The 25,615-nt window shown below is 49.9% G+C and overlaps 1 protein-coding gene across 2 annotated transcripts in view; it reads left to right on the top strand.

Moving 5' to 3' along the window:
- The first annotated feature begins 5,794 nt into the window (after window positions 1-5,794).
- The window catches only part of ARHGEF7 (Rho guanine nucleotide exchange factor 7), a 105,768-nt gene continuing 85,947 nt past the window's right edge, over window positions 5,795-25,615 (top strand). For both annotated transcript variants that reach the window (XM_066579756.1, XM_066579773.1), the window contains exons 1-2: window positions 5,795-6,129; window positions 18,358-18,441. In XM_066579756.1, the coding sequence (XP_066435853.1) occupies window positions 5,965-6,129; window positions 18,358-18,441 (249 nt within the window). In that variant the 5' untranslated portion in view covers window positions 5,795-5,964. The remainder of the gene's footprint in view (window positions 6,130-18,357; window positions 18,442-25,615) is intronic.

The following is a 25,615-nucleotide window of genomic DNA, read 5'->3' as shown; positions in this document are numbered from 1 at the left end:
GTTAGGACCGTGTATTGTAAAGTTCGAGCAGGCACATATTATTTAGTATTTCTACCTGAAGTGGCTGATGTCTGTAAAGCTGCACCTTAAAGGGGGGCTCACAAGAACGGATTTTAATTGCTGAATCCGCGATCACTGTCCACGCAGACTAAATGCAGGCATTGAAGGCATGTAGTTTCGATTTCTTTTCTTCACAACCGCAGATACAAACTGTGTATTCCGCGAGCAGTAGAAAAAAATGGAACATGCTAAGTCAATGGAGGCGCCCGCCCCGCAGCCTTTAGACAATAATGCAATAAGCGATGGCGCAAGACATCCAAACAAAAAAAAACTGTACTGCACAGTACCACCTGTGAGCCTAGTCGGCCATACGCGATTTAGGTTGTTGCCGTACACAGGGTCACCGGCAGGAATCCGCTGCAGGCCTCCCGCATAGACCGGTCGTGTGAGCCTAGTCTAAGTCAAGGAAGAATAAACCCCATCTTGAGTTTGAAAGCCCTGTGTCCAAGTTCCTTACTTTGAAGGTGTGCCCTGGGGCATCCTAAGCTAATATCCCCACCATATATTGAAGGGGATTTCCCACAACTTTAATTGCTTCACAACACTATGTTCTTCTTGGTTGCTGCTGACCAGGACATGTGACTGCTGCAGCCAATCACTGGCTGTAAAAGGTAACTTCCATGGCCAGTGATTGGCTGCAGCAGTCACATGTCCTAGTCAGTAGCAACCAGGAAGAACATAGTGTTGTGAAGCAATTTTAAGTCAAGGGAAAACCCCTTTAAGGAATCTTACTGTATATTGTTAGCAAAAAAAATAGAAATCATTTTATTCTTTTTTGAACGGATTCTACAACAATTCTTTTCATAATTTTTAATCTATTGATGAGCCTTAATGTTTTTGCACCACAAGAGGGCGCTTTCATTTTCATTTTGCAGTTTTATTATAGACATCTCTATAGGAAAAGAGGTAAAGAAAAAGGATGATTGACAATAGACAGTAAAAAAAAAGAGGGTATGGGGGCGGGGGGGATCAATCAAAAAGTAGATGTAACTTTTCTGGTGTTTCTTTCACCAGATAAAAGGTTATGTCTGAAGGAAGCCTAGGGGCAGCTTCACACACAATGCAAATAATGCTGAATTTCCACAGTGGTTTTTGCTGCGCAAATTCTACAGCATTTGCACTACAAGCCACATGTGGATGAGACTTAAAAAATATCTCATCCATAAGAAGGGGAAAATCTGCAGTGGATTTGAAATAAGCTGAGTTCCAAATTTCAATTTAGGGTGAAAACAGATGGCGGTATGCGCAACTATGCTCGCTGATATGAAGTAACAAGTGACATTTTTTCCCTTTGCCGACTGTACAAACTCCGCCCTATAGCGCAGGAGTTTGGAAAAAAGTGCTGGAAGATAGGTCCTGCCTGATGTTTCCCGCACGCAGAATGCACTACATGTGGGAAAGATAGGGCAAATCCGAGAAACGAGCTAGTGAAAACGAAAGCACTGAAATCCATTGAAATCAGTGGTTTTGTTTTGTACTGTGATAATCACGGCCGCATAAGGGGAGAGAAGCGCGTTCATGTGTTTAAGCCCTTAGGGCGCTTTCACACGAGTTTTTGTGTTCAGTTTTTTGTGAGCCCAAACCAGGACGGGTGCAAACTACGGAAGACAGGCAAATCTTTCCATTATACCTTCTCTCCACCCCTGGTTTTGGCTTACAAAAAACTGAACATAAAAACTTTCATATGAAAGCGCCCTTAGGGCTTTTACCCACTAACGGTTTTTTTTTCGCAGCGATTTCACTGCGTTTTTTCCCAAATGTCAAAAGGACTTTCTAATGTTAAAATCGCAAGTTTGCGCTTCTGCAATTTTGGTGCGATGCGATTTTGACATTAGAAAGTCCCATTGACATTTGGAAAAAAAAACGCAGTGAAATCGCAGCGAAAAAAAACGCTAGTGGGTAAAAGCCCTTATGCTATCAATTTTGACAATGGATTTTTAACCTTTGTAATGCAAATGCTGAAGCTTGTGACAAATCCACAGCGAAATGCGCAGTATGCGGATGTGGACTCTACGGATCAGCTATGTTTTCGCTGCCGATTTTGAATATGGTCTGTTTGAAGTCACTCTAACGATTATAACAACAAGGCTGCCTTCACACGGGTGTCAAAATTGCGCAAGATTTGTGCGTTGCGAGATGCACAAATATGAACCCCATTCTTTTGAATGGAATCATACACATTAGCGGTGTTTTCCTGTATGGCACCGCGATGTGACGTAAGGTTGTTTTAACATAAAAACGCCTCTTATCCACAGGGTAGGGAGCGCGATATGAGGGTGGGACTCACAGCCTCATATCACGCACGCCCGTGTGAACTTAGTCTATGGGTAGGTTTAGACGGTGGAATTTTCCATGGCAATTCCACCTTTAAAAACCACTTCAAATTCCGTGGCTTTTTGCCACGGATTTGGCGTGGATCAGTACGCACTTTTTGCCCTGTCAATGTGTGGAATTCTCATGTGGAAAACTGCATTTACACATGAAGAAGTGACATGTCATTTCAAACGCTTGAAATTCCACACACAGATTTTGCCCATTTTGCAGTTGTGCGAAAAACCGCGGCAGCTGCAGATTTCAACATGGTTCTTGGGGCTTATTTAGACGAACGTGCTCTTCTCCCATTATGCGGCCGTGATTATCACGGGACAAAAGTAAAACACTGACTTCAATAGATTTCAGGGGTTTCGTTTTCACTAGTAGAATTCATTCCCATGAATACTACGGCCCCCCCAAAAATAGGACATGCCCCCTCTTTTCCACATGAAGTGAACACTTTTTGCAGGAAAGATAGGGCAGGACTTGTCTTCCCGTGGGTTGTTTTCAAACTCCTGTGCTGTGGTGCGGAGTTTGAATGGCTGGTGAAGAACAAGAGATTTCCCTTGTTCAGCCTAAGCCCACCTGCAGACGGGCGGGTCGGATCCGGCGGCGAGGATTCTCACCGTGGGATCCGACCCGAGCGCCTGCAGGGACCAGCGCGTACTCACCCGCGCCCGCCGGCTCCGGCTGCTTGATGTGCCGGCTTGCCGGGCAGCCGGTGCATGCGCAGACTGGAGCTGGCGGCGGGTGAGTGACATTTCTGTGCGGGGCTCTGCGAGAAGAAATGGAGCATGCCGCGATTTGTTTGCCGCACGATATTTCGCTCAGCCAAATCGCGGCTGTCTGCATAGGACTGCGTTTGTTAACGCAATCCTTTGCAGGCTTCCAGCGGCGGAAATTCCGCTTGTGTGCAGGCGGCCTAAAGCTGAATTCACACGGGCGAGCGAGATATCTCGCTTGTCAAATGTGTTTTTCACACGGGCGAGCGAGATATCTCGCTTGTCAAATGTGTTTTTCACACGGATGTGAGGTGTTTTTCATTCAAAAACAGCTTGTATCACTTCTGTGCAACTGTGATGGTTCCCAGTAAGAGAAACCAAGTAATCTTGTAGATATGATGCCCTTTAATGGCTAACAAAAATACATGATGTAATAGCGAGCTTTCCAACTTACTTAAGTTTCTACCTCGGGCTTAAAGGGGTTCTGTCATAAAAAAAAAAATCAATACTTACCTATTCCTCCCCCGTCAGTTTTCTTACTACATCTTCTCCTCCCTGATCTTCTGCTGACTCCTCCAGTCCCCCGGGTCACCTCACCGCAAGCCGGCCGGATGACCTTCTTTCTGTGACGAAGCGTACATTGCTGGCATCCTCCTTCCTGCAGGGCAGTGTACCTACCCAGTCACTAGTGATGTGCTGTTCACTGCCTAGCAGGGAATGATGAATCCTCGGCTGCCTTCTTTAGCAAGATGTCTCGGCGCTAGTGTTTCAGATTTCATATACTATATGAAACACTAGCAGCGAAGTATCGCAGATGCACTAAAGCAGGATGCCGATGTTTCGGCACTTCTTGCTGGGCAGTGAGCGCTATGTCACTCGTATCATTCACTATACTGCAGGAAGTGAACTGCAGCTAATGGATGCTGCAAAACAGGAAGAATAGGATCCGGCCGGCTGGAGGTGCAGTGACCCGGGGACTGAAGGAGCTAGGAGAAGATCGGGGAGGAGAAGATGTGTATAGATTTTTTTTTCTTCTAATGACAAAACCCCTTTAAGCCTGATGAAGAAACTTAAGTAAGTTGGAAAGCTTGCTGTAACATCATGTATTTTCGTTAGCCATTAAAAGCTATTATATCTGCAAGATCACTTGGTTTCTCTTACTGAGAACAATCACATTTTACTCTACTGGCTAACACAGTACCAAACTTTTGTCTTCTGTGAAATTGCGATCCACAGGTGCGCGTTTGACGCAGTCAGAGGATCACAAATATTTCCCATTGGTTTCAAAGGGAAACATCACATCGCACGGCATACGAGTGGGAATTTGTTTAAATATAAGAAGCCCGTTAGACTGTGTGCGACAGCAAGCGTTGGATATGCTGCCAGGCGCGGTTCAAAGTCGCGGCAATATGCCTGTTTACTGCCGGCTCACACGCGTTACACATGCAGCGTTTTACCAAGTGTTTGCGTGAGCCCAGCCCAAGCCGCTTTAATATGAGTGTAATAAGGGCATATTATTGGCGATTGTCCCGGCCTGACTGTGGATCTCCTGACCTTCGCTCCTGGCATCCTATGATCTAAGAAGAGATGAGTAGAGCCCATGGTCGGCCCGGAACACTCATCTGTAATACAGGCACTGAAATGTGCCTGCTATACGCTGCTCTGAAAGTGGTCTTAGGCCTGTATCATATAAGCGTATGCTTATTTGCACACATGAGCCTTTTTGCAGAGTGAATGTTTTTTTGCGCGCGTAACGGTGTATTTTACTGTAATTTTTGTACCTACAAGCCATGTTCATTTGCGCATGGCAAACAAAAATGTGCCTTTTTTAAATGGCTAATTAGTCTAACGAGTTCCAGATGCATTCTTTGGCCAGCGGAATTACAAAGCATATCACGCTTCTCCTATCATATTGCCCGCTTTTGTGCATCCCCCATTGACTTCTATGGGGACCTTTGGTGCGCAAATGTGTAGGAAAATAGAGCATGCTATTTTTATTTTGCGTGACCAAAATACGCAGTAAAAATACATGAATGTGACCAAACCCAATGACATCAATGGGTTCTATTCTCTGCGTATTGCGTGCGCAGATATACCCGTGTGACGCCGGCCTTAGTGCGCACTCATCCACTGAAATCACACATATAGAATATTCTGCTAGACTCTTCAGAATATTCCGCTGTTGCAATCCGCCCAGAATCCACGCGTCTAGATGCGGATTTTGATGCGAATCGCTGATAGAATGAAGCCATTTTCAGTTCCACGCCATGAAACCGCATTTTAGACGGGCTGATTTTTCCGTACGGTGGAATATTCCGCCGCGTCCTGTGGAATATCGTGGCACCTGTGACAGTGCCCCAACCAGTATGGCCAATCAATAAGACATCTAAACATTAATTTACTAATGATTGCCAATTAATTGCCCCCCATGATGTTGGCACCGCTGGGCATCTTGTATTCCAGTCATTATTCCTATTGCAGAATGTGGGTTATGGGTAGGTAGTGGCTCTGATGCCAGGGCATGGGTTCCCCACTAGCTGGCAGGGGCATCTGTGTCCAGGGAAGAGGCGGCACTGCAGGTTGTGTGGCAGGCAGGCCCAGCCATGAAGGAGAGGGGGGCAGCGAGGGGGAGCCGGGAGGGGGAGGAGGGGAGGAGGAGAGGGAGCGGACCTGCTGCAGCATCGAGGCGTCATCATCTGCATCTACCCAGGAGAGGAGGGATCGGCGGCAGCCCGGGCTTCAATGTGAACTACGGGAACCCGCCAGCGGATCTCCTCGGAAGGGGGGAAGGGGCCGTATCTCGGGGAGCCTGCACCGGCCGCCCCTGCCCCCCTCGCTCCTGCGGCATCGGGCTGTATCCTCGGGCACCATGAATTCAGCCGAGCAGACCGTTACATGGCTCATCACCCTGGGGGTCCTGGAGTCCCCCAAGAAGACCATCTCCGACCCGGAGGGCTTCCTGCAGGCGTCCCTGAAGGACGGGGTGGTGCTGTGCCGGCTGCTGGAGCGGCTGCTGCCGGGCACCATAGACAAGGTAAGCGGCAGTGCGCGGGTTAATGGGTTGTGGGGCCGACAGCTGGGGGTGGAGCCCCCCTCTCTGCACACACACGGCCCGCAGGCTCGGGGTCATTGTCACACAACAGGCGCCGGGAACCTCTGCTGCCACCCGGGCCACTGCTGGCTGCCATTGTGTACTGACATACTGGGAGATCCATGCTGCCAGGAAGGAGATGGCTGTGACAGCTGTGCTCTTTGTCAGTGGGAGATCTTCTCGGAGGCTCCTGCTGGTGGAGCTCCACACTGCAGGCAGAGGCTGCCCAACACAGTGGCCAGCATCACACTGGCCCTCATCAGCATCACACTGGCCACCGTCATCATCATTACACTGGCCACCGTCATCACCATCACACTGGCCACCATCATCACACTGGCCCTCATCAGCATCACACTGGCCACCGTCATCATCATCATCACACTGGCCACCATCATCATCACACTGCACATCCATCATCACACTGGCCATCATCATCACACTGCACATCCATCATCATCATCACACTGCTCATTATCATCACACTGGCCATCAGCATCACATCCATCATCACACTGCTCATCCATCACCACACTGCCCAGCGCTGCCACCAGCTTGTGCCATGCACCTACATACCTTTTATGTCTGCGGAAAATCGCGCCATATTTCTGGGTGTCTCTGTAGTAGTGCCTGTGTTCTGCGCCTCTTACCGTGCGCCTCGTACCGTGTGCCTCGTACCGTGCGCCTCGTACTGCGCGCCTTGTACCGCACGCCTCTTACTGTGCGCCTCGTACCGCGCGCCTCGTACCGTGCGCCTCGTACCGCGCGCCTTGTACCGTGCGCCTCTTACTGTGCGCCTCTTACCTTGCGCCTCGTACCGCGCGCCTCGTACCGTGCGCCTCTTACTGTGCGCCTCGTACCGCGCGCCTCGTACCGTGCGCCTCTTACCGTGCGCCTCGTACCGCGCGCCTTGTACCGTGCGCCTCTTACCTTGCGCCTCGTACCGCGCGCCTCGTACCGTGCGCCTCGTACCGCGCGCCTCGTACCGCGCGCCTCGTACCTTGCGCCTCGTACTGCGCGCCTTGTACTGCGCGCCTCTCACTGTGCGCCTCGTACCGCGCGCCTCGTACCGTGCGCCTCTTACCGTGCGCCTCGTACCGCGCGCCTTGTACCGTGCGCCTCTTACCTTGCGCCTCGTACCGCGCGCCTCGTACCGTGCGCCTCGTACCGTGCGCCTCGTACCGTGCGCCTTGTACCGTGCGCCTCGTACCGCGCGCCTCGTACCGTGTGCCTCGTACCGCGTACCTCGTACCGCGCGCCTCGTACCGCGTACCTCGTACCGTGCGCCTCGTACCGCGTACCTCGTACCGCGCGCCTCGTACCGCGTACCTCGTACCGTGCGCCTCGTACCGCGTACCTCGTACCGTGCTCCTCTTACCGTGCGCCTCGTACCGCGCGCCTCGTACCGTGCGCCTCTTACCTTGCGCCTCGTACCGCGCGCCTCGTACCACGCGCCTCGTACCGTGCGCTTCGTACCGCGCGCCTCGTACCGCGTGCCTCGTACCGCGCGCCTCGTACCGCGCGCCTCGTACCGCGCGCCTCGTACCGCGCGCCTCGTACCTCCTCTCACTGCTGCAGATTGTGCTTCATCATCAAATCTGTTTTGTACTTCCCTACATGTTGATAGCGGTATACAAGCATCCATGCCTCAGGCCGGGTTCACGTCCGTGTTGGATCCCCCATTCGGAGGTTCGGTCATAGATCTGGCACGAAATACCAGAAGAAATAGCGCTGCATGCAGGACTGTCCAGTAAAATGCCGGGCAGCTGAGCGGAAAGCGAACGGCCCCCATTATAGTCACTGGGGTCTGTTCAGAGTTGTTGGGTTCCATCATAAGACTGAGCCGTTCAGCCAGGAGGTTCCTCTTCCTGATCACTGAAAGGAGCAGAAAAGCAGACCCGGCACAGAGTGAGGGCCGCCGTATATGGGCCACGCTGCCGAGGGCATTACAGTATAGCCGCACACGTTTGCCAGCCACCGCGCCACTTCCTCCATGAGCCTAAACTACTCTCCTCTAACAGGGCCTTTGGTGTCAGCGGCCCGTCAACCACCATTTACAGGTAGCTATTCCTGTGCCAGTAAGGCTGGGCGCGCATGAGCGTGTGGTCCAGCGCTGCGCGTATAACAGCGTTTTACCGCTATGTAAGCTGGGACATCGCCACGTATGGCAGTGATTTTTGTCTTACTTGTTTCATATTTAAAATTTCCCGTTCTTCTTAGTGATATAGCGTATAAATGGTGCACATACACAATGTAACTACGCATGCACAGCGTTTATTACATGCCCATAGGGAACAATATGTGTAATACGTGATAAGATAGAGCACGCTGTGTTCTTTATTATGCACATATTAGGCCTCGCCTCCACGAAAGTATCAACAAAAGACTGCGGGTCTCCCTGCAACGTTTATTTGTGTTTGTAAACACTGCAGACAGCGCGTACGGCAGCGAGTGCACTGTACCCGCCCGTGTATCTCATATGGACAATTTTGTGGCGTGTAAAAATGTTGCACCGGAAAAGTAGCACATATGCGACCAAAATTGGCGAGCGAAATTATACAGTGCCAGAAAAGATAGGTCTTTCCCTATCTTTCGACTGATATACGCTGCCGACTCCCATAGACTCCTATGGGAGCTGGAAGAAAAGGGAGGGGAAGGCAGTTTAGCAGCGTCCAACGCTGTGGAAAGCTTACAGGTGCCTCTATTTAGGCATTGGAAGTCATTCCGAGGATTTATGCCGAGCGAGAGATTTCCGGGCTGCGGCGGATTTTTTCACTAATACGTCGCACTCAGTCGTGTGAATGGATGAGAAAACGCTAATTAAGCTCGGGACTTGCTTGCGTCTTTTCTTCATTCATGCGATTTAACGGCACATGTGGGTGACCGTCTAAATGCATACGGTCGTGTGAAGGACCCTCAGGAAGGACTCGTGTTTAGCATGGTGACACGTGAGAGACGGGGAGCCTTCTGAGCCCTCCAATCTTTACTTCTATCATGGACAACCCAGAAAACGTGTGGGTTATCCTACTAGTCTTATAATGAGTAAAACGTTACCAAAGAGGTTCTGCAGCTACAAGCAGTTATCACTCCATTAGGCCCATCCATGTATTTCACGGATGGGATGCGGACCCATTATAGACTATGAGGCTATTCTGCGTAAATAAAAAAAATGGCAGCATGTCCTGTTGTGGTCTGTATCACACAGCGATCGTGTGCTATCCGCTGCCAGTTGCGTTGCTTGCCCTCTGACATCACAACCGCATGTGTTTAGACGCGCCGGCTACAGCATGTTGAATTGGCTCAGAGGAAAATGTAGGAATAGACTAAACTGAAAGGTTTATCCAGACGTTTTACCATGAATGACCTCTCTTCAGGATAGGCCCGCACTAGCTGCTGCTCGGGATCCCCACCAAACAGTGGACAGCGCTGGAGGCAGAGAGCGCTGTCAACATTTCCGCAGCCCGGTTTGGTCCTACTGGCATAACTCCTAATGAATTCCATGGGGTCTGTGCCTGCAGTACAAGCAGGGCCGGAGCAGAAGGACAGCAATGTCCACACTCATAGAGGAGCGGGGATCCCAGCCGATCAACTATTGATGACCTATCCTAGTAACAGTCCTAGACAACCCCTTTAATTGGTATATCAGTAATAACAAGTTATCAGTTATATATGGGATAGGTAATAAGGCTAAGGATGAGCACTATATGAGGCTGTGAACCTTGGCCCGATATCTCGCTCGTGCGTGTGCGATAATCCCACAATTAAGAGACATTTTTGTGCTCATCACTTTTTGGGAGTTGTGGTCTTCCGCTGTGGCTTTCAGCTGCGTTATAGGATCGGCATGGGTTCCCCATTGTTTTCAAACCTCGCATCACACTCATGTTTGAAAAAACAATGGGCGAGGCGTTCCAAGAACCGCCCAAAGATAGGACATGCCACGACATGCCATGTGGCATCTGACCATTGTGACCCGCACCAGTCGCCAGAATGTTGGTTCAATACTTTCTGTTTGGATGGTGCAGCCATTGCGTCTTGATTGTCCCATAGAGATGAAACAAGCAGTAACATGTATGCTTGGCTGCCGCTCTATCCAAGCTCCTTCTCACTGCCGGAGGGTGGGGTGGGGGGAAGAAAATGGCGACACAGGAACCCCATTCCTGTGGCTGGTGTGGGTTCCAATGAGCAGACCTTCATCCATTTATCACATGAAATCTGGGAATATCGTCTTAAGGGCGCCTTCACACTGGCGAGAAAATTGTGCGTTTTTCCCATGATGCAAGAGTGAGTAAAAATGCGTATTTATGAAACCAATTATTTTCAATGGTTTCCTTCACATCTGTGATGTTTTCACTCATGCCATGTTGTGAGAAAACAAAAATTGCGTCATGTCCTTTCCTTCTGTGATGGGCAATTTTTTTATTTATTTACCATGTTACCCTATGGAGTCTCCTTTTTATCGCATCACAAAGCACATATTAGATCGGTGCTTCTGAAGCCGCGAGGCTCTCGGAAAATAGAACATGCTGCGTATTTTCTTTTTTGCGCGATGGAATTGCGCATTTAGAATTCACTCATGAAATCAATGGGTTCTATATACTGTGTATTGCATGTGCAAACTCGGTCGTGTGACACAACTGCGGCACAAACTGCGCCATTTGTTCCTTTAAAATAAAAAAAATCCAACGGAACGGAAGCAAACACAGAGCTTTCCGATTTTATTTTTAAAGAACCCATTGAAATCAATGTGAAAAAACCCCAGAATCTTTTGTCTCCCTGTTCCAAAAATCGAAGAGCGAGATAGAAAGTCTGAACGCAGGATAAGATATAAGACAATTTTGTATATTTTCCTGTACTACAGACTTACGCCGGGCTCATACAAGCGTCATTTCATACATGCACGAAAGGACATTGATTGTCATTGACCCATTCGCAATTATTGTGAATATTACGCGCCTTTAAAAATAATGCAGCATGTTGTATTTTACTGCATATTACGCCTGATAGAGCCCTATTGTTCTCTATGAGCGTGTAATAAATGTTGTATATACGCAATTACTTTGTGTATGTGCGCCGTTTATACGTAATGCTACTAAGCAGCAGAGCGGGAAATAAAAAAAAAAGTTTGATGCCACGTGACAGCGTGCGTGATATACACTGTCAAACGCAGCGATATGCCTGCTCACCGCCGGCTCTCGCAGCGGTTTACGGATATGCTCATGTGAGCGGCGATTGTTCAAAGTTTGTTGAAAGATTTGTGATCATTTAAAAAAATAATCAATACTTTAGGATTAGTAAGATTTTTCATGTGATTCACAATATTCACAATTTTACACCAATTTAGACCATATCAGATATGCTGGCAGTGGTGCAAAATTTCTGGAAATTAATCATCATGTTGGCACGTTAGTAGCATAAAAAACTAGATTGGCTTATTTATTTTTGTGTGCGTCTACACAGACACAAAATATTGACTGGGTTTGATTAAAACTTGGCCAAGGGCAATGTCACACTGATGATAAAACCCCCGGCCGCTCGCTCTATGAGCCGAGAAGCTCATGTAGGGATGCGGTTTGTGGGATGACGGGTTTTTGCTCGCCGGGGTAGGTGTCACTTATGTGACCGCAGACATGACATATCAGTCAGTTTTGATGGGAGCTGTAGATAATCTGATATCTGCCAGTTATCACTGATCTTAGATTGCTGGCAGTCCCTATCAAAATTGGCTGACTTTGCCTACAGATATCTTGTATCTGCGGGCAGCTCTAGAGGAAGCATTGTCGTATAGAAGGTTTTTGGGCTGGTACTTTTCAGGCTAGGCTCACATCCCTATTCCTTTGGGGGTAAGGTTGGGCTCACACGGAATTTATTTGTGTATTCCGACATGTACACGGACGATACGCAGTAATGGGCGGCCATTGACAGGGAAGGCATGACTTTCGCAGCTTCGCTCAGACGTGTGGGTAGGAATTGTGGTTTTCCCAAGTGGAATAAAAGTCGCAGCATACTCTATTTGGTGCAGATTTTTCATGAAGGGCAATAATAAGTCTATAGGTGTGAGGGAATCGCCGTCCATACGCAAAGAATATTGCTTACGGGCAGCAGAATCGATCTAAGCTGTGTAGAAGAGGAGACAAAAAAACCTGTTTGGGAGAGAGAGATCTGCTGAGGGATGTCCTGTTACTTCCTGGCGTTCTTTACCTGGCTGCAATCTTTTTTCTGCGCTGACGATACGCTGTGGATTGCGTACAGCTGTGCAGAAAAGCGATCGCATCCGCAATCTTCTGCGACCATCTGCACTTACTTTCCGCGATGTATCGTAGGCTTGCTACTGTGAAAATTCGCATGCGGAATCCAAGCCGTTCGTGTGAGCGCTGGATATAGAGTGTTCTGTGGATATTGTTGCAGAATTCCACAGCATCTCAATAGAATAACTCCGCCTGTATAAAGGGAGCCTCAGGCCGCCGTCACACATGCAGTAAGGGCTAATGCCAACAGCCGGATTTCCTAATAGCTCAATGTTCACGCTGTGGAATTCCACCGGTAGTCAATGGAAGTCGGCTATCACGCTATACTTCCGCTGTCAGTACATCAAAAGTATCGCGTGAATATGCGGCCCCCGCCGGGCACGTTATGCGCTGTACTGCACATGCACGTTGGCGTGTCAGGCGGGACGCGCACAGTGGATCCGGGAGGTGAATATTGGGTCTTTGGGGGGCTCCGTGACGGACTCCGCTGCGATATTCACGGCCATGGCATTAGCCCTTAATGCTGATGAAATTCCACAGCGTTCACAGTACAAGCCATGCGGATTTCAGAAATCTCCTTCATTTGGTAAAAACTTTCCACAACAAATCTGCTGCATTAAAAAAAAAAAACTCTACAGATTCTAAATCTGCAGGATGTCCAGTAGGCCCTATTCCCACGAGCCTAAATATGCGGCTAATTTAGCTGCATTAAAAAATTGCGACAATCTGAAGCATTGGATTCCAATGTATTCGTTCAGCTGAGCCAGGAATAATAGGATTTTATACGGTGCGTGAAAAAAGAGAAGTCTTGGCCTATCTTGTGCTGACATACGCTGGGGGCTCCCAGACTTCTGTTGGAGCTGAAAAAAGGGAGGGGAGCCAGTTCAGCTGCGTCCAAAGCTGCAAAAAGCAGACAGATGCCCCCTATTTAAGGATTAATAGTAAGGGCGGCTTCAGTCGACCGTATATCGGCCGGGTATTCACGCCGTCCCATATACGACATCTCTCTCTGCAGGGGGAGGAGGCTGGAAGAGCCGGGAGCAGTGCTCTGAGCTCCCATCTCCTCTCTGCCTCCTCACCACTCCCTATCCGCCCCTCTGCACTATTTGCAATGAGAGGAGGCTGGACGGGGCTGGGGCTAAGGGTTTTTGTGAATTAGCTCCGCCCCCATCCCGCCTTCCCCTAATTGCAAATAGTGTAGAGGGGCGGATAGGGGGTGGAGAGTTGGCAGAGAGGGGGCGGAGCTCAGAGCACTGATCCTGGCTCTTCCAGCCTCCTCCCCCTGCAGAGAGGGACGCCGTATATCGGCCGGCGTGAATACGCGGCCGATATACGGTCGTCTGAATAAGCCCTAATTCTGAGGATTTCTGCCGACCGAGGGATTTATATGCTGATATGCCGCAGCCGCCTGTGTGAATGGATGAAAAAAAGCTAATTTAGATCAGGACTTGATTGTGGCTTTTCGTCATTCACTCAATTTTTGCCTGCGATGCGGCGAGCGTAAAAATGCATACGCTCATGTGAACAAGGCCTTATGCTGCGGGAATACAAAGCTTAAATTTAGCATTTGGTGGAGCTGCACTGATCACAGCTGGCACCTGGCGGGGCTGCACTGATCGCAGCTGACACCTGGTGGGGCTGCACCGATCGCAGCTGGCACCTGGTAAGGCTGCACCTATTGCAGCTGGCACTTGGAGGGGCTGCACTGATCGCAGCTGGCACCTGGCGGCTCTGCACTGATCGCAGCTGGCACCTGGCGAGACTGCACTGATTGCAGCTGGCACCTGGCGAGACTGCACTGATTGCAGCTGGAACCTGGCGAGACCGCACTGATTGCAGCTGGCACTTATTGCAGCTGGCACCTAGCGGGGCTGCACCGATTGCAGCTGGCACCTGGCAGGGCTGCACCGATCGCAGCTGGCATATGGCGGAGCTGCTCTGATCGCAGCTGGCACCTGGCGGAGCTGCTCTGATCGCAGCTGGCACCTGGCGGAGCTGCTCTGATCGCAGCTGGCACCTGGCGGAAGTTGCTCTGATCGCAGCTGGCACTTGGCGGAGCTGCACTGATCGCAGCTGGCAACTAGACTTCTTGGTTCAGTGCAATCAGCGCTTCTCTGCCTGCATTTTGTAGGGGAGAAGCGCTGCTGTGTAATATCAGCCTCACAGCGCAAGCATGTAAAGCTGTAACTAGCCTATTGGTTTGGAGCCAGCTGGTACAGACAGCACAGATCTCCATGTCTAGTGTATATAAAGCAGATTTAATGCTCGGTAGTAGTAATCCTTGTAGCTGCTCTAATGTACAGTTGCTGGTATTGTAATCCATAGCACTATTATGTAAAGTGGATGACGGCATCGGCATCGTAGGAGAGTAACACACAACCCAGTAGGGATCCTATTACTTGTTTCCCTGCAGGTCACCCCTTTCCACCATCTGGTGCAGTGAGCTCCAGCAGTTCCATGCAAGTACCAATGATACGTATTCATGAGTCCAGTGAGCGGGGGTGTAACTGCAGGGGTGTCGGGGCTGTAGTGGCATCTGGCCCAGGGAATATCGGTCTTTATTACCTGATTGCTGTGACATCTGTATGTACCATATTATTGCATTATGGTGCTGTGTGTATTATCCCTGTGACATTACTAAGGTCCTTATACATGCTGTATGTCTATTGTCCTTGTTCTGTAACAGGACTCTTTATGTGATTGTTTTCTGTAGGAGAAACGAAGTAATCTTGTAGATTCTAATGGCTAACAAAAATACATGATGTTATTGCGAGCTTTCCAACTTCTCAAGGTTCTTCCTCAGGCATAATGGAATAGATCCGAAGAGGGTGTGTGTGGGTGGGTGCGTGTCTTCCTCCCAGGCTCTTAGTCTGGACAGGTTATTGATCCAGTCCACAACTTCACCCTAGTTCCCAGGTAGCTCAGTTGTAGGCACTGACCCCATTAAAGCAGCATAAAAGACTGCAGCTCCAGGGAGTCAGTGGTCTAATAGCTTGAGGTGGGATTACCACTTGCCTGGTGGACCTGAGCACCCTGTGTGGTGCAGATTTGAATGGACTATGTCATATGGAGCTTTTGTGTGGCTGTACAGTCTGAGGAGGAAGCCTCTGAACACCTTGTATGGTGCGACTTGCATTTGTGTTTGTATGGACCTGAGCACCCTGCGTGGTGCCTCTTCTACTTAGGAGTTTTTCTGTGTTGTGCTGGAAGAATAAAACTGAAGCAAAGTTTTATTACACTTTGTCGTCCCGTGTGTCGCTGCCACCCCTCCCCTGGAGGATATACTACAATACACACACACAAATGACCTGTGATGGAGCATTTTTCTAGTCACAGACACAGCAGAGAACATATGACAGTTACGATACTAGAAGGCAATTTCAAATCTCAACGTCACAGAAGAAGTTGGAAATACAAGTTTATAACTACCTTTGATACTTTTAAGAATGGAATGAATCTTGGGGGAGGCTTCTTGCATCAGTGGAGAATATGAGAAATCTGGAGCAGAGATAACACTCTGGCCTCGTGACCCCCCCCCCCCAAACTTTCACATCCCTAACTGATGGACTAAATTATTTACTCCTCTACTCATTCTGTTCTGGTATTGTTTTAAATGCAAATTAATCACATCGCGTTTGTGCCTTGTCATAAGTATGTGTATATACATATATATATATGCCTCTTCGGATCTATTCCATTTAAGTCTGAGGAAGAACCCTGCGTAAGTTTGAAAGCTTGCTGTAACATCATGTATTTTTGTTAGCAATTAAAAGCTATCAGATCTGCAAGATTACTTGGCTTCTCTTACTGAGAACAGTCACATTTTGCCCGACCGGCTAACCTTTTTAGTAGTCTTTATGAGACCTCACGCTGCATATTCTTCACATACTATGATATTCTTATGTACAATAACCCTTTCTGATGACATCACTGTTTATTATCCACACACGGTGACATGATTGTGTTTTGGGGCATCTACTTGTGTATTACCCCTGTTACCGCCTTGATTACAGTACATCCACCACTATGTCCAGTGACACCCCCCTATAACTTTAGGGTTTATGATACACGTACTGTGACAACTTACTTTGGTGACATCACTGTAACGGCCGCTTTCACACAGCCGAGAAAAATGTGCGAGATTAGTGCGTTGCGAGACACACAAACATCGCATGAATATGACAGGCCGCAGCGGAGGATCGCAGATCCCCTCAAGGGATGGGAGGCGTTCTGATACAAAAATGCCTCGCATCCATGGGGACATCGCACGAGTTTCACGGCCCAATATCGCGCTCGAGGACATGCGATGTCCCCGTGGATGCAAGGCATTTTTGTGTCAAAACCGCCTTCCATCTAGGGATGAGCGAGTATACTCGCTAAAGCACTACTCGCTCGAGTAATGTGCCTTAGACGAGTATCTCCCTGCTCGTCCCTGAAGATTCAGGGAGCAGCGGGGAGGAACAGAGGGGAGATCTCTCTCCCCCGCTCCCCGCCGCAACTCCCCTGTCAGCTGCGGCGGCTCCCGAATCTTCAGGGACGAGCAGGGAGATACACGTCTAAGGCACATTACTCGAGCGAGTAGTGCCTTAGCGAGTATACTCGCTCATCCCTTCAGTGTAGTCGCGGTCGTCCAGCCCCATTGAAGACAATGTGTGAGGCGTCCAAAGATTGGACATGCCGCAATTTTTTCCCGCCCTGCGAGGCCAATATCACCCATATCAAGAATAGAGTTCAGATGCGTGCGCGATTTCTGCGTCTCGCAATGCACAAATCCCTGGCACGCTTTTCCCGGCTGTGTGTAAGCGTCCTCACTGTTATTCCTGTGATGTTACTCGCTTGGTCATTTCTCTTGAGCGTAAGCCTCCCCAACGTGATCCCCGCGCAGACGTGACCAGGTTGGCGTTAGGCTGGGTTCAGACAATGCGCAATTGCCGCGGAATGTTCATGCGGACTTTCTGCACCGAAATTCTGCCCATGCATTTAATGCTTTTTCAGCCGTGCTGAAATTGCCATGTGGCGGGGAAAACAAAGTCGCGGTATGTCAATTCTTTCTCCATTTCCGCAGCGACCTCCGTTCTCTAGCCGCGCCGGAATGCCAACGGCGAAGCCGCTCCAAATTCCGCAGGTTTTCGAGCTGAGCTTATCCCGTGGAAATTTTGTGGTTTTTCCATGCGGTCATTCCCAAGATTTCAGTCCCGTGTGGAGCCGGCCTACAGAGCCGGGGGCCCTGCGGGTATTGCAGTGTATTGCGGCGCAGATTTGTGGGCTACTCCCTCTGGTTCACATGTAGCAGAAACGCTGCGGTGTTTGGTGCCAGAACACTGATGAGTACGGAGGATTGTGTGAGACCACCTGGCTGGAGGGGGTCTTCGTGCAGACTAGGGCAGCAGAGCTTGCGGGCGGCCGGGGTTGCTATGGGGCCGGCTCTTATGTTATGATGGAAGCACGTGTGAGGCAGCGACCTGCCAGGCTTGTCACTAGGACGCCCCTCTGCGGCGGGGGCTGGCGTGTGCATGCAGCCACCTGGCGGCCGGCAGGTGACGTGACCCCCGGCAGTGCGGGAGGAGCAGCCGGCAGGTGAGGTGACCCCCGGCGGGAGGGGCGGCCGGCAGGTGACCCCCGGCGGGAGGGGCGGCCGGCAGGTGACCCCCGGCAGTGCGGGAGGAGCAGCCGGCAGGTGAGGTGACCCCGGCGGGAGGGGCGGCCGGCAGGTGACCCTCAGTGGGGCGGGAGGATCAGCCGGCAGGTGAGTTGACCCCCGGCGGGAGGGGCGGCCGGCAGGTGACCCCCGGCGGGGCGGGAGGGCTGTCTGTCTCCCCGCACGTCATTTCCTGAGTTGGGATTTGCTTCCTGGTAGAAGTCGCCCCGGGAGCCGCAGCACAACACGGACACGTGCCCCGCCGCTAACCGCTGTCTCTCTCCGCAGGTGTTCCCGGAGCCGCGCACCGACGCCGAGTGCCTGGCCAACATCAGGGAGTTCCTGAAGGGCTGCAGCCACTTCAACCTGGAGGTGAGTGTCACAGCGCTGTCACCTGCCCGTGCCGGATTACCAGATGTCAGGGGGCGGGGATGGATGGCATCTGCTGTTGCTTTGCTCCCATAAGCGGTGCTAACAGCCTGCACTGGTCACACCTGCGCTGACCCCACATGCAGTAGTGCAGCACACTGCGCCATTGTCTACCTGGAAGTGGATGAACCCAGCAGGGGGCGTTATTGTACAAGCATGTGACTACACTGCGGTACTGGGACAGCTACTGGAAACGACGCTGAGGTGGCGCACAAATAGGCCACCTGCAGACAGCCGGGTTGGTATCCGCCCCTGTGCCGGGCCTGTGACTCCTGCGTACCTGTCCACAGTCATCATATTCTGCACTGCGGATGCGCTGGGCTGCGCACCTGTGTAGTACAGACAATGCCGCACTGTTACTAGGTGATGGCGCAGATCCTTTCCGCAATGATGTCAGCGCGAGGGTCGCGGGTCGGACGGCTTCAATGGAAGCCGTCCGCATGGAATCCGATTTTAAATAGAGCATGCTGGGATTTGTCCGCCGCGAGCGGAAAACCACAATTGACTTCCACTCATGGGCAGGAAAAAAACGTGCTACGGGCGGTATTTGCTGTGGAATCCACCGGCGGACGCCCACTCTACAAATGCGGCCTTAATGGCGCCTATCGTTACGTTAGGGGGTTCACAGATCATGCGCGTGAACAACGAATGAGAACTGTTCGCTTTTCATTCGTTGTTCACTTTCGGCTTATTATTGTGCAGTGTAAGCCGCGCTCGTTCACGGGGGCGAATGGCTCGTTTGTGTGCCTAAACAGGCCGCGCAAACGAGCTGGCGGTGATGTCACTCGCTTGTTGAAACGGGAATCGGCTCGTCTAAAAGGGCCCTTATTCTCTGTGCACTATGGTGCTCTCCACCATGTGAGAGCGCCGTGGATGCGAGGCCTCACGTCACTGCGTGGATGAAGGGATCCCCGACGTGGCTGTCCCAGCTACGGCAGAGGACCGCAGAGGTCTCCCACTGTTCTGCTGCTACTGCCTTCAGCCCCATTGAAAACAATGGGCGATCTTGCAGACATATGACGTGCTGCCACGTGTTTCCAGCAGCGTGGTGCCATACAGGAAAGAATCGCTAATATGAATGAACCCATTCCAAAGCGACGCACAAATCCCGCACTATTCCCTCGCCAGTGTGAGGGCGGCCTTATAATGGACCGTCACGGGAACTGTGGTCTTCACTGGACAGATACCGCTGCGTGCAGCGCTCTTCTGTAGACTCCGCCAGCAGCTGTGCCCACAGTTCAGGCCTCCTTCACAGGGTGTCATTTGGATATGGATGCCGCACATTTTAGTGTTCTGTTGCTTGTTATGAGGATCCGCTCCACGTTCACAGAAACTGTGAACTGACCCAGAGGTCAGAGCTTCCTGCTCCGTGCCCTGAACTGCACCCAAACAGCGGGTCAACCATGGTCCCAAGTGGAGGACCTCAGCTGATCAACTACAGTGTTTCCCCGAAAATAGGTCTTCCTATCGGGGTAGGACCTATCGGGTTTTCGGGGAAGCTTGAAATATAAGGCCTCCCCCGAAAATAGGACCTAGCTAAAGTGCCCAGTAAAAAAAAAAAAAATACTCACCTGGTCCGCAGCATCCCAATGGTCTCCAGCAGCGCTGCGTCCTCCTAGTCTTACAGCTGATCTTCTGATGGGGCTTTGAATACTCCGCCTCCAGCAAAGCGAGCGCTGTGATTGGCTAATCGAGCGCCGGCAGCCAATCACAGCCGGCGCTCGATAAGCCAATCACAGCGATTCAGTGACTGACATTTCGCTTTGCTGGAGGCGGGGTATTCAAAGCACCGTCACCAGGAAAAGATCAGCTGTAAGACAAGGAGGATGCAGCGCCGCGGACCCCATCGGGACGCCGTGGACCAGGTGAGTATAAGGTTCCCCACGAAAATAAGACACACTGCCCTCTTTGGGGCAAAAATTAATATAAGACTGTCTTATTTTCGGGGAAACGCGATATTAACAATTTTTTTTTTTGCCTTCCTCTGGATCAACAGTAGAAACTGTTACTATGGATTCTAAGGATAGGTCATTAAGGGCTAATTCCCACGGGCGGATTTCCACTGCGTATTACGCGGTGGAAATCCGCTGCGTTGCCCCGCAGCTATTAGGTTCTATTGAACCTAATAGAGCAATACTCACAGTGCGGAATTCCATACCGTGAAATCACACGTACTTACCCGCAGCATGTTCTATTTTTCAGTGGGCGGACGGCTTCCATTGCAGTCAATGAAAGCTGTCCGTTACACTATCTTCCGCTGTAGCACAGCGGAAAATAGCGTGAAACCGCTTCCCCGCCTACTGCCAGCCGCGTCATATGACGCGGCCGGCGGGTCATATGACGCAGTAGGATTCCTGCAGCGGAGTTCGACCCAGTGTCCGTCCGGTGACCCCCAACGTACCTCTCAGATGTTGTCTTTCTGCGCTGCATATGTGCTCGCCATTGTTCTTTCGCAGTAGGCGCTAGGCAGTGACGTGGCTCATTTTTGCAGTGCTCACTGTGGAAGTGCCGCTGGACTTCAGTAGAAGCCGTCCGTGCATAGCCCGCACTGAATCACAGCATGCCGTGATTTATCATTCGCAAACAGAAAATCAAAATTGATTTTCGCTCGTGGAGATAAAATCCTGTTTTTCCATAGCATGCTATGGAGCGGTATTCGCTGCGAAGTCCGGAGGCGGATGCCCACTGTAGACTCCGCAACGCAAATCTGCCCATTTGCAGGCGGCCTAATAGGAAGTTTGCCTGTAGTACCAAGCCTGGCCACTGCAGTGGGAACAGAGCTGTCTGCTTCCTGCAGAAATTGGTTCAGTCTACTGACCCAGTGAATAGCTGATTGGCGAGGGTCCTCTGCCTATTATTGTTGATCTATACTGAACACAGGCCATATAGTTGCAACTGGACAACCTATTTTAACCCCTTCTCGCTCCAGGACGTACATTTATGTCCTGCAGCATCAGGGTATGTATTAAGAGAGATCGCGGCTCACCCTCTCTTTATACAACACGGGCGTCAGCTGTTTATTACAGCTGACACCCGCAGGCAATAGCTGCAATCGGTTGTGTGAGATCACAGGGAGCCGTACAGGTGTGATGGCAACTGGGGGCCTTCTGAAAAGCCTCAGGGTTGCCTTAACTGACTGCCTATCAAGCCATCCCTGTGGGGTGGCTTGATAGACTGCCTGTCAAATAGCAGTATGATTGAATGCTGTAGCATTACATCATACTGCAGGAGTGATCAAGGCATCGCTGGTTGTGGTCCCCCAGGGGGGCTTTAAAAAAAAAAAAAAAAAAAAGTGAAAATAAGATCAATAAAGTTTTATTTATTGTAAAAAAGGAAAAAAAAGTAATAAACGTTTAAATCACCCCCCTTTTGCCATATCTGTAATAAAAAAAATGAATCTAAGTCATAAAAGAAAAATACATATTTGGTATCGCAGCGTCCATAAAAGTCCGATCTATCAAAGTAGCGGAATATACCCCGTACCCCGCACAGTGAACGTCGTCCAAAAAAACCCCGCCAGAAATGCCCTTTTTCAGTTACCATGCCTCCCAGGAAAAAATGCAATAAAAAGCGATCAAAAAGTCGTATGTATTCCGAATTGATACCAACGTATGCTACAGGATGTCCTTGGAAAAAACGAGCCCTTGTACAACTACTTCGACGGAAAAATAAAAGTTATTGTGCGCAGAAGATGGCGGCAGAAAATAATTAAAAAAAAATTTAAATGTCTTTAAAAAAAATGTGGTACAGAGAAAAAAACTATACAAGTTTGGTATTGTAGTAATCCTACTGACTAGAGATGAGCGAGCGTACTCGGAAAAGCACTACTCACTCGAGTAATTTGCTTTATCCGAGTATCGCTGTGCTCGTCCTTGAAGATTCAGGTGCCGCTGCGGCTGACAGGTGAGTCGCAGCGGGGAGCAGGGGAGAGCGGGCGGGAGAGAGGGAAAGAAAGATCTCCCCTCCGTTCCTCCCGGCTCTCCCCTGCAGCTCCCTGCTCCGTGTCGGCACCCGATTCTTCAGGGACGAGCACAGCGATACTCGGATAAAGCAAATTACTCGAGCGAGTAGTGCTTTTCCGAGTACGCTCGCTCATCTCTACTACTGACCCATTGAATAAAGGTATGTTGTTTTTGTTGCAGTTTGTGCGCCGTAGAAACAAGACGCACTGAAAGATGGCAGAATGTCGGGTTTTTTTTTTGTTTTTTTTTATTTACTTCACTCAGAATTTTGTTTCTTCAGTACATTATATGGTACAATAAATAGCACCATATAAAAATACAACTCGTCCCGCAAAAAATAAGCCCTCATACAGTGACGTCGATGGATAAATAGAGGTTACGATTTTTTTAAAGGGGGGAGGAAAAACGAAAATGAGGGAAAAAAAGGGTCCGCATCATTAACCCCTTGAGTGGCACGCCCGGAAATTTTCCAGGACGAGCTCCACTGCTCATAGCAACATAGCCCGGAAGATTTCCGGGCTATGTATCACTATGGGAGCTGCAGAGCACAATGCCACAAGCTGTGACACTGTGCTCTGCCTGCACAGACCCACAGAGAACAAAGCAAGGGCTTTGAAAAACCAGCAGAAGATATTGCCGATATGCCGGCAATCTCCTGCTTTGTTTACAGGTTGCCATAGAGACCATCGGCTTGTCAGAAGCAAGCCGATGGTCTCTGTGGCAGGGAGAGCTTGGTGCTTGGCTGTCAGAGGACAGCTAGGTACCAGCTCTTACAGCAGAGATCAGAGAAAACCTCCGATTTCTGCTGTGTTAACCCTTTACATGCTGCAGTCTATGTGACTGCAGCATGTAAAGGGCTGTCACTGCAGCATGTAAAGGGCTGTCACCATCAGACCCCCGGAATGTGATCAGGGGGTCCTGATGGGTCCCTGTGGAAGTCCCCTAAAGGGACAAAAAATTAAAATAAAAAAAAATAAAAAAAGTTAAAAAATTATAAAAAAAAATTAATAAAAACACTTGTCTCCCTTTACTTTGTAAAAAATCAAAAATACAATCACACATGTGGTATCCGTGTGCGTCGTAATGACCCAGAGAAGGAAGTTAATACATTATTTAACCCCTTAATGACATGGCCCCTTTTTTTCTTTTTTCCCCATTTCTTTTTTCCCTCCCCCGTTTAAAAAAATCACAACTTGTCCCGCAAAAAACAAGCCCTCATATGGCCATGTCAATGGAAAAATGAAAAAGTTATGGCTCTTGAGACGCAACTGCAAAATTAGTTGAAATTCAATGATTAGACCATTTTAAAAAACCTGCCCTGGTGGGCACGACAGGGTGGTAGGAAACCCGCCACTCAAGGGGTTAAGGGGTTAAAGGTGTTTAACATGTAAAGCCTTATCCTTTGATCGGCAGAGGCTTGATTGCACACGAAGGGCTTATTCCCATGGCGCTGTTCAGTCTAAGAATTTGGAGGCAAAAAGCTCGGCCCTCGCACGGATGCCGTCCATGTGCCGCCTGATTGTTCTTGCAGGCCCGTACGCTGCATGCACTACAGTCTGTGAAGACGGAGTAGGATATGGAGTGATTTCTTTTACACATGGACTATTGGTCTGTGTGAATGACCTAACTGGCTAGTATATGTCCCTCCGCTGTTCGTGGAATTCAGACAGCACATGAACTGAAAATACAGCCATGTGAAGTCCTTAGGGTGTATTTACACAGGCGAATGTGATATCTGTCTGAAAAACGCGGAAATACGCATTTTTTGGGGGGTTTCCACACTATTTTCATGCAATTAACTAGCAAACTTTGCATGCTTTAATAGTAAAATACACTTGCGAGTGCAATGTGATTATTTTTTTATTTATTCCCCGCCTCACACCCCTATGTTTTCCCTCCCATAGGAATTGCTGAGCAGGATCGGCCAAAAATTAGGGCATGCTGCGTTTTCTTTTCTTTCTTTTTTTTTTTTTTATTTCCTTTCTTGGACTTTTAGTCTGATCAGATGTCCCCCACTGTTTCCTTTGGGTAAGGGATGGACACCCTTATGTTCTCAGATTATAATGCTTCCACTTCTTTTAGGGTAAAAGCTGAGTACAGAAAAGACACAATGGAGTGGATTTACTGTTCAAAAGGCACAAATTGTGCCAGAAGTGATTTTGCATGCTTTGCACTACATTTAGACACTTTCAGGGCTTATTCAGACGTCCGGATATCGGCCGGGTTTTCACGCTCGGCTGATGTACGGTGTCTCTCTTTGCAGGGGGAGCAGGCGGGCTGGGAGCAGTGCACTGAGCTCCCGCCCCCTCTCAGCCCCTCACCACTATTTGCAATGGGATAGGGCGGAGCTAAGTTCCTAGACGCCCCCTGATGCTGATTGGCTGCACAGTGTTTTGCGCTGCAGGTCCTGCAAGACCACAAAAGATTCATACTATAGCCATAGAGCGGCCGCCGGCGCTGCAGCCGCGCATCCCCTGGACCAAATGCTTTACCCGGCGGGCGACAACGCGCAACCCCCTTCCTCACTGTACAGAATTGACAGTGCTTTCCCGGCAGCGACCCTCACTAACCATTCATGTGGCCGGCAGAACCGAGATGACCGGTTCCGGCCACAATGGAGGCGTGATGCGGCAGCCGGCATGGAGAGGTCAGCGGGCGGCTGCGGAGCAGGCATGGCAGAAATGCCGGGCGGGATGCAGAGGTGAGCGTCCGGCCGCGTAGCAAGCATGGCACTAATTACGGGCAGGACGGAGCACACAGGCTGCAGCGTCTGCATAGAGTTGTCCCAGCACTGCAGCCTTAGCCTAAGGGTGAGTATACTACTTAGGCTTACATTAGGACATGTAAATGCTGGCATGTGACAGCGGTAACATGCCAGCATTTACAGGTAATAATGTATGGCTGAGAACTATAGTAACGTTAAAGGGGTTGTCCCGCGCCGAGACGTTTTTTTTTTTTTTTCAATAGCCCCCTCCCGTTCGGCGCGAGACAAACCCGATGCAGGGATAAAAAAACCAAAACAGATAGTACTTACCCGAATCCCCGCGGTCCGGCGTCTTCATTTTTACCTTGTGAAGATGGCCGCCGGGATCTTCACCCTCGGTGGACCGCAGGGCTTCTGTGCGGTCCATTGCCGATTCCAGCCTCCTGATTGG

The sequence above is a fragment of the Eleutherodactylus coqui genome, chromosome 1, assembly GCF_035609145.1.
Source record: "Eleutherodactylus coqui strain aEleCoq1 chromosome 1, aEleCoq1.hap1, whole genome shotgun sequence".
NCBI lineage: Eukaryota > Metazoa > Chordata > Amphibia > Anura > Eleutherodactylidae > Eleutherodactylus > Eleutherodactylus coqui.
This window is presented reverse-complemented; position numbering and strand designations above follow the sequence as displayed.